This window comes from Rhincodon typus, chromosome 5, assembly GCF_021869965.1.
Source record: "Rhincodon typus isolate 14 chromosome 5, sRhiTyp1.1, whole genome shotgun sequence".
Classification (NCBI taxonomy): domain Eukaryota; kingdom Metazoa; phylum Chordata; class Chondrichthyes; order Orectolobiformes; family Rhincodontidae; genus Rhincodon; species Rhincodon typus.
In genome coordinates, this window is record NC_063336.1 from 67195762 (window position 1) to 67209173 (window position 13412).

Sequence of the window (13412 nt, forward strand, 5' to 3'; positions counted from 1 at the left end):
ATGGAAAAAGAATTGCACAAGCTTGCTCTGCTTCATAAAGCATGATTCACTTTATTAAATGTATCTGTAGACAGAAAATGGAAAAATACAGTAGATAATCCCTACATAGAAAGAAATGGAAACATAGCCAGTCAAATGATTGACATTTCAATGGGTGAGCATTTTGGGGACAGTGCCTATAGCTCTAAGTTTCAAAGTCATTATGGAAAGGATTGAGGATAGCGCAGAAATTAAGTGTCTAAATTGAGGGAAGGCCAATTTCAGTGTCATTAGACAAGATTTGGCCAACATAGACTGGGAACAGCTACTTGCAGGTAAGTCTACATTTGGAAAGTGAGAGTCTTTTGAGAATAGCATTGAGAATTCAGGACCAGTGTGTTCCTGTAAGAATGAAGGGCAAGGGCAGCAGGTCCAGGAAACCTTGGGTGTCAAGGGATAGTGAGAGTTTTGTAAAGAAAAAGAAGGAAGCTTATATCAGGTACAGTCATTTAAAATCAGGAGAGGACCTTCAAAAGTATAGAGAGTGTAGGAGGTAGGTTAAAAAGGAATTTAGGAGGGCAAAGAGGAGCCACCGGATATCTTACACAGGATCAAGAAAAACCCCAACGATTTTCATAAGTATGTTAAGAATAAGAGGATTACAAGGGAACGGGTGAGACTGAAGGGGCAATCAGTGCATGAAACCACTGAACATGGGTGGGGTCTTAAATGAATACACCTCATTTGTATTCACAGGAGAAAGACATTGTTTTCAGGGATATCATTTGGGATGATGAGGTTCTGGACCATGTTAAAATTAATAAGGAGGAAATATTATACATTTTAACAGGCATATAGGTGCACAATTCCCCAGATTCTGATGAGATGTATCCCAGGTTGCTATGGGAGGCAAGGCAGGAGATTGCTGTGGTTCTTGTGGATATATTTAATACTTTGTTGGCTACAGGTGAAGTACAGTAGACTGGAGGATAGCTAATGTGGTTCCTTCATTCAAGAAGGGCAGCAGGGAGAGATGAGGTCATTACAGACTAGTTATCTTAACATCTGTGGTAGGGAAATTATTGGAAACATTTCTGAAGGACAGAATTAATCGATGCCTGGAGAGGCAAGGATTGATCAGAGATAGCAGCTTGGATTTGTTCAGAAGAGATCTTGTCTGACTAATTTAATTGAGTTTTTTGGCAAAGTGGCTAAATATATTGATGAGGGTATGCAATTGATGTGGTTTGCATGGACTTCAATAAAGCCTTTGAGAAAGTCCCAAATGGAAAGTGAGTATAAAAGGTAAAGCCCATGGGATCCAAGGCAGATTGGAAAACTGGATCCAAATTGACTTGCAATAAGGAGGCAAAAAGTAATAGTGGAGGGATGCTTTAGTAATTGGAAGCCTGTGACCAGTGGCGCACCACAAAGTTTGGTGTTGGGATGCTTACTGTTTGTTATTTACATTAACATCTTGGATGTAATTGTAGAAGGTACAATTAGTAAGTTTGCGGATGACACAAAAATTGGTAAAGTTATTGATAGTGAGGAGAATGGTCTCAGGTTGGTAAATTGGGCAGAAAAATGGCAATAGAATTTAATCCTGATAAGTGCAAGATAATGCATTTTGGGAGTTTTAATAAAGAAAGGACATACACACATAATGAATAGTGGGTCATTAGGGAGTACTGAGGAACAAAGGGACCTTGGTGTACAAGACCACAGATCCCTGAATGTGTCAGCACATTAGTCAGGTTGGGAAGAAGGCATATGGGATGCTTGCCTTTGTTAACCCGGGATGTAGAATATAGGAGTAACAAAGCCTTGTTACAAAACATTAGTTAGGATACAGAAGGAATATTGTGTATAGTTCTGATTGCCAAACAATTGGAAGGATATGATTGCACTGGAGAGAGTGCGGATGAGATTCACTTTGATGTTGTCTGGGATGAATAGTCTCAGTTATTAAGAGAGACTGGACAGGCAGGATTCGTTTTCCTTGAGGCTGAGGGAGCATCTGATTGAGGTATACAAATTTGTAAGAGATATAGATGGGATAGATCATGAGAATCTCTTCCCAAAACAGACACGTCTAAGACCAGAAAGCATAAGTTTAAAGTGAGGAGCAAGTGAATGAGAGGAGATATGAGCGAGAATATTTTCATCCAGAGGGTGGTAGAAATATGGAATGTGCTATCTGAGAGGGCGATGGAGGCGGATACTCTTGCAACATTTAGGCAATCGACCGAGTGCAGGTAAATGGAATTAGTGTAGTTTTTAGTTGGCATAGACATGGTGGGTTGAAGGACCTGTTTCTATGCTCTATGACAACAGTTAAGGAAATAGGAATCTGGGCTATCACTGGTACTGGCATCTCTATTTTTGTTATGAACTGAGCTTAGAAAATGATCTTTGTGGAGTGTGAATGTACAGTGTTGAAGGGAATACCACATGGATGCAAAACACTGTTACAAAATCAATGCAAGAGGGAACTTCTCAAAAATGACCAGATAAAATTGCTATATGGCCAATTTGTTGGATGTCATAATTTCTCCAATGGGAATAATCCTGCTTGTTGGATAATTATTACTTCTAAGTATATTTTATGAACTCATGTTTCAATTATAGAGCCATACTTGCCAGGAGCTCATATTAGAAATTTGAACACAAAGATTGACTCTGTAATCCTCATAAAAGGCTTTAGGGATATTGAGCATTGTGTTCAGCTTCTATACTGAAGGCACATATTGCCATTTTGCCCCAGCATTCTCAATCAGAATTTAGAATTTATTGCAACCTTGCAATATCATGACAACATGAATCTGATACTGGTTCTAAGAGATGATATTCTATTTACATTCATAGTTAAGTTCCTTTTATTCCACAAGTGAACAAATTCTGTGCTGGCGGTAGGACACTTGGTAAGTAGGATGCTAGATGTATAGAGGTAGGGTACCAGTTGAGTAGATTAGCAGTTAGATAGGGGTGCGGTTATTAGATGGGTAGGGGTGTCAAGAACATAGATGCTAAGTTACAATGTCAGCTAGTGAGAGGGAGGATGCTGGGATAGAATGCCAGATGAGTAAGGGATGCAGTTCTCGGAAGGTTGGATGCCAACTGGGAAGAGGGATAGTGCCAGGGATAGGATACCAGATGAATAGGGGTTAGGTTGTCAAGTAAGTATAGTGCCAAATGAGTGGGAGACAAGGAGCTTAGTATGCATTGTGCCAGCTGGTGGAGTGCCATGTGGGTAGAATACCAAGGGGGAAGGGATAGGGTTCCAAGGTGTAAGGTGGCAGGATAAATGATCCAGTTTTAAGGGTAGGTCAGTGTGGATGGAGTAAGTCAGGTTCAGCTGGGAGCAGGGAGGTTGGGTGTCAGGACTGGACGATGGGGTGGTGTGTCAGATTAGATTCAGGAGGATCAGGTCAGATTAGGTCTGGTCCAATGGCAGAAGAGCCATCAAATTCCGGAGAGGTATCGAGTAAGTGGTCTAGGGAGGGATGTAATTTGGGGTGTACGAGGTATGTATGGGGCCTATTTAAAAATTGCTTGGAGTTAGACAATATATTTAACAGTCTAACTTTTCCTGAGTAATTAGTTTATCTAATCTCATCAGAACCCTCTGAAATCTCCAAATGGCAGGGCATAGTGAAGTTGCCCAGCAGAAATTTTTTTTCCCAATTCCTTCAGTGTCTGTGACAATGGGATGCTGCAGGGTGTCCATGCAAAATTCCCATCTACGCTGGAACAACGATGTCCAGCCATTGTAAAATCCAGGCCATGATCCAACTGTTTAGAATTTGTTCAGTTCTAAACATAGTACCTTTCAGCAGGACCAAATTAAAACATGGGAACTGGGGAAAAACTGTAACTATATTTTTTCTTGCTGAGAAGGTCAGGTTCATAATGGGAGTATGAAAAGAGTCTGCTTGTGTATTGAAAGTGAACTGCTACAGTCATCTGAGTTACTGATTGAAGTTTAAACCAATTTATTTCCCAGGTTCAAAATCAAGGTCCAGATGGAGACAATTTGCACCTTGCCCCTCCACAGCCAGCAAAACAATTCCTCATCTCCCCTCCAGCGTCACCACCTGTGGGTTGGCAACAAATCGATGATGCTACACCAATCATCAACTATGATCTCCTCTATGCAGTGGCAAAACTGGGACCTGGTAGGTTTTTTCATCTTTCATCTTACATCATGGCTACTAAGTAATTTTGCAGAATTACACGCAATGTTTAATATCACCATAAGGCTAAGAATATCAAACACTTTGCAGAAATGAAGGCTAAGTCAATGGTTCCCTTGATCTTTTTGACTGAAAAGTGTCTTGCATTCATTGCTGGTCATTTCATATCTTCTACATTATGTCATGTGCAAAAGTATGCTTTACCTGTTCTTTGGCTGCCTTGTCTTTCCAATGGCATCTAATGATATTATTGTTTTTCACATGTTGCAATCACTTATCTGTGATCAAGTAAATTCTCCCATTTCACTTAATTTCTTAGCTACTATTTAATCACTTAATACTAAATGCAGTATTAGATATGCTTGCATCCTCTGACTAACTATTCAGAACAACCGCAGCCTAGCTAAGGCAAGGCAGGTTGCTGAGAAATGTCATAACGCAAGAAGTAGCATTTTTGCTTTGGGCTAAATGTACATAAAATGTTCAAAAGTTTTACCTCTCTTGAAATGTGTATCTTTTCTGTGTCAGGTTTTTGCTCAGGTTAATTTACGTATGACCCATTACAAAATCTGTTGTGAGCCAGCTCAAAAGGGTGCCATTTTAAAATATGTTTTACAAAATACATGACATATTTGAAAGCAGTAAATTGATGTAGTTTGGCTAATTTGGAAGAAATGGATCAATAACAAAAAAAATGACACTGTCAATTATTTTATAATTGGGTATTGAAGCCAGTTTCTTAATAAATTGAACAGAAGAATATATTCTGAGGTTTTTACAATCTTCCTATTTGTAAAAATTGTGCTTCAAAGAATAAGCTTAATTTTAAGAGCCTCCTCACAGGCCCGCAAATAAACATAAATAGAGGAAACTCCTAATGGTGATTAATGCACCCAGGGACATGGGCAATTTTGAGGATGTGTGACTGGTTTCTAGTAAGATGTTTATGAATTAGCGGAAAAGATCACAGGAAATTCTGTTATATTGAACCTGATTTGTATTAAAAGTTCTGAGCTATTTTATGCCATTATGACTAATTTTAACTGGTTTGAAATGAGAAAACCAATGCAAACAAGCAGATACTCCAGACCATTTCCACATGTTCAGAAAGGGTAATATGTTGCAACCTTTTAGCCTGTTGAGTTATTACAAAGCAAATTGCATTTTACATAATTTAAAACAGAATATATTGTACAACCAAAGATAAAGCACAGTTTTGGGTGAAGGCAAATAGTTTTGCTAAAATAGATGACAAATTCTTGAAGATCATGCTGTACATAAATGATTAATGTAATCTTAAGAAATGTCATGATTCTTTGCATCCATGCTAATTAGCAAAACATTTGATTTCTGCTGATATGGTTGGGCTTAGTTTGGTATCATGTCCTAAGTCCTAAATGTTGGAAAGCTAGACTTTGTCTCTAAATTGTTAAATGTGCTATGTAGCTAATCGCAAAGGTTAAACTAACTTGTTTCAAAAACAAAACCTAAGAATGGTTCTGGCTGAATTTAGTGTTTTAGAAATTTGAAGAATTTAGTGAATAGCTAGTTACAGTTTTAGGAGTCATCCACTGTGAGTGCTGGAAATTCTTCCTTTGAGTAGATACACCTTAGTCATTTCTTACTGTCTGCTTGTTAATATTCTGCAGGATAACATGAACATTCAGTTTGGCAGTTGTGCCAGCAGAATAATAAGAAGCATATTAGCTCCTCAAACCCCTTCAGAACCCCTCCCACCCCTCAGTTTCCAGCTTGAGGACATTAGCATCTAGGAAGCAGGATACCCAACCTCTACCAGGTATTCATGCAGTCTTGGGTAGTGTATCGTCAGGGCTCAGTGAAAGAAATCTTGCACATGGAATAACTCTATTGGCATCCTTACAATATTAATTGATGGAACCTCAGAATGGCCAGGCCCTAAAAAAAAATCACAGGTTCACCTTCTCAATATAGATTGAGCTGCCTCACCAAGATCTAAAAACAGGATTGTGGCTCAAGATTCCTGCAGTGTAAGTGGGAGGATTCTCCAAAAAGACATTTATCCCTTACTTTCAATCATTTAACGTGGAAAAATCAAGTATGGGAGGGCACAATTCATCGCCTTCTCACCCCCTGACCAGAAAGGCCATTAAAGAATAATGGGGAGTCAGGGATATTTTGTAGTATTAAGTATCATTGGTATCAGCTTTTGGTTGAGGGATCTGAAAATATACCTCAAAAAAAGTCTCTAGCTGTGACATTAACAATTTCAAGTGCTGAATCAGGGTGGACAAAAGTTTGTTTACAGTCAGCAGCCAACAAGACAGCCCATCATTCATTGTGACCCAAACGTATATTTATCTTCTGCTTTTAAATTAATGTCATAAGAGCAGTTAAAGAACATTCAAATGTTGATATCAGATTAACAGTCTTCCCAACAGTTTCTGTAGGAATCGATTTTAGCAAGGCTCAGGAGGGATTTCAAACTTAAGCTTCTTGGAGCAAAGAATTGTCTGACAGTTTCCCAGTAACGAAAGTTCACGTCATGATAATTTTATATAATTTTACAATGGTAGGCTTGGGCTTTTTGTTACCTGGGGTTTAAACTGACATTGGCTATTCACTGAGTTGGAGAAAAAGTCCAAAATTTGATATAATTATATTTTGACTATGCGCCAAAAAAATACTAAACTGTAGAAACAGAATTGTTTAAATTCTCTTTAATCTCTTGATGGAAGTTGGTTTTGATTTTATTTTTGGTGTTCAAATCAGAACCATTCGCTTCATCGTGGATTGTGGTTATTTTTCACAAGCTTAGCATAGTTGTTTCAAGAGTACAAGGATCATCTTAGGAGCTTCATCTGCTTCGATCAGCCAGATCCAACAAGCTCCATATCATCCTTTGGCCGTGCTAAACTGAGTTCAGTCTGTGAATCCACTTGTCAACAGCAGCCAAACTTTCTTTATGGCTTCAAAGGGCTGCTAATAATACAAGTTGAGATTTGATTTTTTTGGGAGGTGGGGTTCGACATTCTTGTGGGATGCATATACCATTGAGTCATGCAATGGGTTACACAGTGCTGGGACATGGATTTTGAGAATCACAGAATTATCACCGTGCAGAAAGAGGCCATTTGGCACATCGTGTCTGCACTAGTTCTCTGAACATTTTAACTTGGTGCCAGTCTCGTACTTTTTCCCAATAACCTGCATATTGTTTCTATTTAAATAATCATCCAGTGCCCTCTCAAATTCCTCAGTTGAACCTGCATCCACTACACTTCCAGGCAATGAATTCTGTACTCTAATCCACTCGTTGTGTGTAAATAATCTTTTCTCACCATTTACTTCTTTTGCAAAACACTTTAAAGCTATCTGGTTCACAATTCATTTATGAATAGGAATAATTTCTCTCTTTTGATTCTGTCCAAACCCCTCCATGAAATCTCATCTTGGCCACCTTCTCTCCAAAAAATCACCCCAACTTCTCCAGTCTTTCCTCAAAATGGAAGTGCCTCATCCCTGGAAGCATTCTCATAAACCATTTCAGCTGACGTCTAACTTGATAAAAGTTCGTTGTAACTTCTCTGCTGTAGTATTCTATACCTCTATTGATGAAGCCTAAAATACGATATGCTTTGCTAGGTCTCTTTACCTGTTCTGCCAACTTTAATGATGTACATTTCAGTCTCTCTGCTTCTGCACAACCTTGAAAGTAGTACCTTTACAAAGAACATAGAGAAAATAAAGTGTATTACCTCAGAGTTCCCCACATTGAAATTAATCGGCCACCTGTCTGCCTTCTCTACTTCCTTATGGATGTGCCTTTGATGTTCTACGCTGTTTGTAATGTTCCTAAATTTTGTGTCATCTCCAATGTCTGAAATTGACTGACTCCTGCAAACCAAGATCTAGATTACTAATATATGCCAGGAAAAGCAAGGGTCCTAATACTGAACTCTACTAATAACCTTGCCATAGCCTAAAAATACCCAATGCCCATTACTTTTTATTTCCTATCTCAGCCAATTTTGAATCTACATTGCTATTGAACTATAAATTTCTTCACATGTCTGTGTGTAGTCTGTATCAAATACTACTTGAAGTCCATGTACCAACACACCAACAACTCTGTCCTTATCATTTCTCTCTGTTACCTCTTCAAAGAACTCCAGCAAGTTAGTTCGACATGATTTTTCCCTCAAAAAATCCATGCTGACTCTTCTGAATCAACCTATAGTTTTCCATGTGACTAGTGATTCTAGCCCAAAACGATAGTGAAGGGGGAAGCAGTACCAGACTGATGTTGTTGATGAATTGTAACCCAGAAACCCAACTAATGTATTGGAAGCCTGGGATTGAAATTTTACAAATATCTGGAATTAAAAGTCTAATGATGACCATGAAATCGTTGTTGATTGTAGTAGAGCCCCATCTGGTTCACTGATGTCTTCCATCCTTGCCACATGTTAGTTTCAGGGGGTTTGCAATCACAGTTAGGTAATATAGATAGGGGATGATTTATAGTGATTTTCTGATAGTTTATTGAGTTTAATAAGCAGCAGTTTAGTTACGATACATTAGTTAATTAGGCAAAGAAAGTACATAACTGTAACAATTGAAGGTGGTTCACTGATACCAAAGGACAAACAGGCTGTTAGCATGGAATGTGTTGGTTTTGTTAAGATGGTGAGGCAATGTCTTGCTGTCGAATCGAGGTGCTAGGGAACTCTTCTCTGGATCTTCCTTCTCTTCTTCTGGTCCATCCTCCATCTGAGAAAACGCTGAGGATCCCCCAGTAAGAACTCCTCAATGGGAACTCCCCTCTGCCCTGAGCACTTAGGGGCAACTCATTGGGGACAGGTTATTTTTTGCTGTGTTAATCAACTCTCTGAACCCTTTTGGCCAATGGCCATGGGACAGCTACTCATGATATCACATGACTGTTGACACTTGCCCACCTTCATCTGAGGGTTAAGTTTACCATTCTTTCTAAGAAAAAAATACTTATTTTTGAAAACAACACCCAGATAATAGGGTAGTTTGGTGTTTGAATCTTTTGTTTATGTTTGTGGAAGGCTAATTACTAATGTATTAGTCATTAGTCTATACAGTTAAATGAAATATCATGCTACATGGGAAATTTCAGATATGGAATGCTGAGTGAACACAGGTCTAAAGAGGACCCTAATTTCCAACACTGGTCTAACCTATATGTGACTTAGGACCCACAGTAATGTGGTTCTTAAATGCCCTCTGAAATAGCCTAGCAAGCCACTCAGTTATATGAAACAACTAAAATCTCAAAGGACCACCTAGCATTAACCTAGGCACCAAAACCCATAATAGAGACTGAAGCCCATATTCATTGAACGAATAAAAATGAAATTGCTTCTCAAAATTTTCCCACCACCTAAGTTAAATTGATTGATCTGGAATTGCTATCTTTACCATCTCTTTTTTAACCAAGGATGTAATGTTTGCAATTATCCCCTTTCCTCTGGCACCACCCTTGAATCCAGGGGAAATTGAACGTTCGTTGCAGCATCTGCCTTCCATTCTCATACCTTCAATATAAATAGATGTATCTCATCTAGTCCCAGTGTTTCATCAATTTTAATTGCTGACAGTTTATCCAATATCTCTTCCTTATCGATTTTAAACCTTTTAGTGACAGTTTCCTTTGCTGTCACCATCACCTGGGCAGCATCTACTTGATCAGAGAAGACATGCAAAGTGATTACGCTGGAGGACATGCCAAGCATGACCAAAGATTCACCAAGGTGTTGCCTGAAATGGAGCATTTCAGTTATGAAGAGAAGCTAAATGAGCTTGGGCTGTTTTCTTTGGATCAGGGAACGTTTGGGAGTGGGGTGCTGATAGAGGTGAGTAAGATTATGAGGAGCATAAACAGAGTGAATAGAAAGCAAAAAAATAGAAGAACGATGGATGCTGGAAACCTGAAACAAAAACAAAAATTGCTGGAGAAAATCTCAGCAGATCTGGCAGCATCTGTGGAGGTCCATGACTCTTCTTCGGAACTGATGTAGCTAGGAAAAGGACTTTTTTTATGCAGAAGATGGGTTGGGGGGAGGGGTGGGAGTAAACGATAAGTGGAGATAGAGCCCAAAGAGAGAGAAAAGTAGTTGGACAAACAAATGGGTGGTTAAAGCTCAGTATAGGGGAATGAATAGTTGCTAATGGAGACAATTTAGGAGCTGACAATGGGTAGTTTGTGGTAGTAGCTATGTAATGTCAAGCTCTGGTATGTGGGGGTTGTGAAAGGTACACAAGCCCTAAAATAGTTGAACTCGATAGTAAGTCCAGAAGGCTGCAGGATTTCCAGGCAGAAATTGACGTGCTGTTTTTCCAGCTTGAGCTGAGCTTCGCTGGAGCACTGCTGCAAGCCTGAGACAGAGATACTGGCCAGAAAATACAGTGTGTTGAAATGACAAGCAACTGGAGGCTCAGAGTCTTATTTTTAGACAGAACGTAGGTGTTCTGCAAAGTGGTCACCCAATCTGAACTTAATTTCCTCAATTAGAGAAGACCACATTGTGAGCAACGAATGCAGTAGGCTAGATTGAGTGAAGTTCAGGTAAAATGCTTTGAATAGTCCTGAATAGAAAGGAGCTGTTCCCCTGAGTCAAAGGTCAGTAACAAGGGGGCATAATTTTAAAGTGAAAGATGAGATGTTTATTGGGGATTTAAGAACAAACCCCATCACCTGGGTGCCTAGAATGCCCTGTCTGGGAGGGTAGTTGAGGTGGGAAACCTCATAACCTTTAGACAGTACTTGGATGAGCACTTGAAGCGTCATAACATTCAAAGCTATTGGACCTAGTTTGAGAAAGTAGGACTAGTGTAGGTAATAGTATATTTTTGGCAGTACAGACTCGATGGGCTAAAGGCCCTCATCTGCGTTGTATAATTCTAACACTGCCATTCCGCATGTGCAAGTGTAAACCTCCATTTTGGTCCATAATTGTCACTTTTCATCGTTTTGATGCCATTTTACAATTGATGTGCTGACAGAAGACTTTGTGATATCCTTTGTATTGACTGCCACTCTTTTTTTCTCATAATCCCCCTTTGCTTTTTATATATGATTTTTCATCTCACTTCCGAACCTTCTGTGCTCCATTTGCTTCTCAATTGTATTTACTACCTGACACCAGTCATAAGCAACTTTTTCTTTTTCAATTTCTATCTTACTTAACACTCACTACACTAAGGATTTGTTTGCCCTTCCTTTCCCTTTTGAGGGAAATGTGTTGACTGTGCCCAAACCATTTCCTCTTTGAAGGCAGCCCATTTTTGGAGTTTGCACATTCTCCCCATGTCTGCGTAAGTTTCCTCCAGGTGCTCCAGTTTCCTCCCACAGTCCAAAGATATGCAGGTTAGGTGGATTTGCCATGCTAAAAATTGCCCATAGTGTCCAGGGTTGTGCAGGTTATGTGGTGTAGCCAGGGAAATGCAAGGTCATACGGTTAGGGTAGGGGAGGGTGGATCTGGTTGGGATGCTCTTTGGAGGGTCGTTACCACACTGTAGGTTCTATAATTTCGAGCTTTTATTTTTCCTGTCAACCTCTGGTTCCAGTCTATCCTGCCTAGCTCTGTCTTGTCTCAATAAATTCAACTCTTTTTCAGTTGGTTATTCTTACTCTGGATCGACCAATCTAAATTTTATGATGAAATAATCACTGACCTGTAAATGTTCCTCCATGCTCATTTGATCTCCTTAGCCCATCTTGTTCCCAAAATAGCTGTAGGAGTGCCTCCTTCCTTGTTGGAGTGAGAGGAATTCCCTACATACTGCTGTAAGGAATTCTCCAAAACAATGAAATAATGAGGAGTCCCCATCTCCCTTAGCTATTGGATTATTGTGACATTTTAACATCGAAGTAATTTAAGTACATGGATCCATTTGTGTTTACCTTACATGGGGTTCATCTACATCTTGGCAAAATTGTGGGGTGTGGGTGATTTGTTCAGAAAAGCAGTGATCGATTTGCTGTTAGCAGAATTGGTGGCTTCATCATCAATGTGTAACTGCCAACATGCCACGGTTTGATACTGTGCAGCATGATTCACCAGCTTTCTTGCAGGAGAACTCTTGCACTGGGATGTTGTGAGTCTAAGAGTAGCCAGGAGAGTGCTCAATGATTTTCTGTTCTGTTGTTATTATAGAGTACAGAATTGTGGGTGACAGTGGGTAGCCATCCTGAACTGAGCTCAATTACAGCACTATGTGATCTGAGGCAGCTGCACATGACATGCAGGGCAGGGAAGCTGAGGCAGCAGTTCAGTAACTCTGGACAGCCTACAATGGATTAGGATTTTGCTGTGGATTTCTGGATTCTAGACCAATTATAACTGGGATATCAAGCTCATAGTCAACAATGACATTTAGCACTTACTGGTCAAGGTTCAGCTGGAAATTCCAAATAGATTTCACAGTTTCACTGGAGACGCTGAAACACTTGGAGAACAAAAATGTTAGAGAATTGGCCACCTCCATGTATGCCTCTGGCACAGGAGGTGATAGACCTGACACCACTTTGACTCTGTCTTGTCCTGATGAAAATCCCACTGGCCAGCAATACCAGCTCAGAGGTCAAATTGTAAAGTAAGCAAATTTCCTGTTGTCCCATTTCCACCTCACATGTCAAAATCCAACCCTTCATTGCTGTTCCCCTGCTGTTATGAACTTGCAGCATGGGTTGGTACCTGGGACCTCGATGTTGTGGCCATTTCGGAGACATGGATAGAGCAGGGACAGGAATGGTTGTTGCAGGTTCCGGGGTTTAGATGTTTCAGTAAGATCAGGGAAGGTGGTAAAAGAGGGGGAGGTGTGGCATTGTCAGTCAAGGACAGTATTACAGTGGCAGAAAGGACGTTTGATGAGGACTCGTCTACTGAGGTGGTATGGGCTGAGGTTAGAACCAGGAAAGGAGAGGTCACCCTGTTGGGAATTTTCTATAGGCCTCTGAAAAGTTCCAGAAATGTAGAGGAAAGGATTGCAAAGTTGATTCTGCATAGGAGCGAAAGTAACAGGGTAGTTGTTATGGGGGACTTTAACTTTCCAAATATTGACTGGGAGCTCTATAGTTCGAGTACTTTAGATGGGTCAGTTTTTGTCCAATGTGTGCAGGAGGATTTCCTGACACAGTATGTAGATAGGCCAACAAGAGGCGAGGCCACATTGGATTTGGTACTGGGTAATGAACCAGGCCAGGTGTTAGATTTGGAGGTAGG

At 40.0% G+C, this 13412-nt stretch overlaps 2 protein-coding genes across 5 annotated transcripts in view; both read left to right on the forward strand.

The window, feature by feature from the left end:
- LOC109911951 (calcipressin-2-like) overlaps positions 1-13412 on the forward strand; it is a 336670-nt gene that overhangs the window by 269354 nt on the left and 53904 nt on the right. For all 3 annotated transcript variants that reach the window (XM_048596549.1, XM_048596551.1, XM_048596550.1), the window contains one exon: positions 3986-4157. In XM_048596549.1, coding sequence (XP_048452506.1) covers positions 3986-4157 — 172 coding nt within the window. The remainder of the gene's footprint in view (positions 1-3985; positions 4158-13412) is intronic.
- LOC109937923 (chloride intracellular channel protein 5-like) overlaps positions 1-13412 on the forward strand; it is a 363088-nt gene that overhangs the window by 25282 nt on the left and 324394 nt on the right. The window lies entirely within an intron of this gene.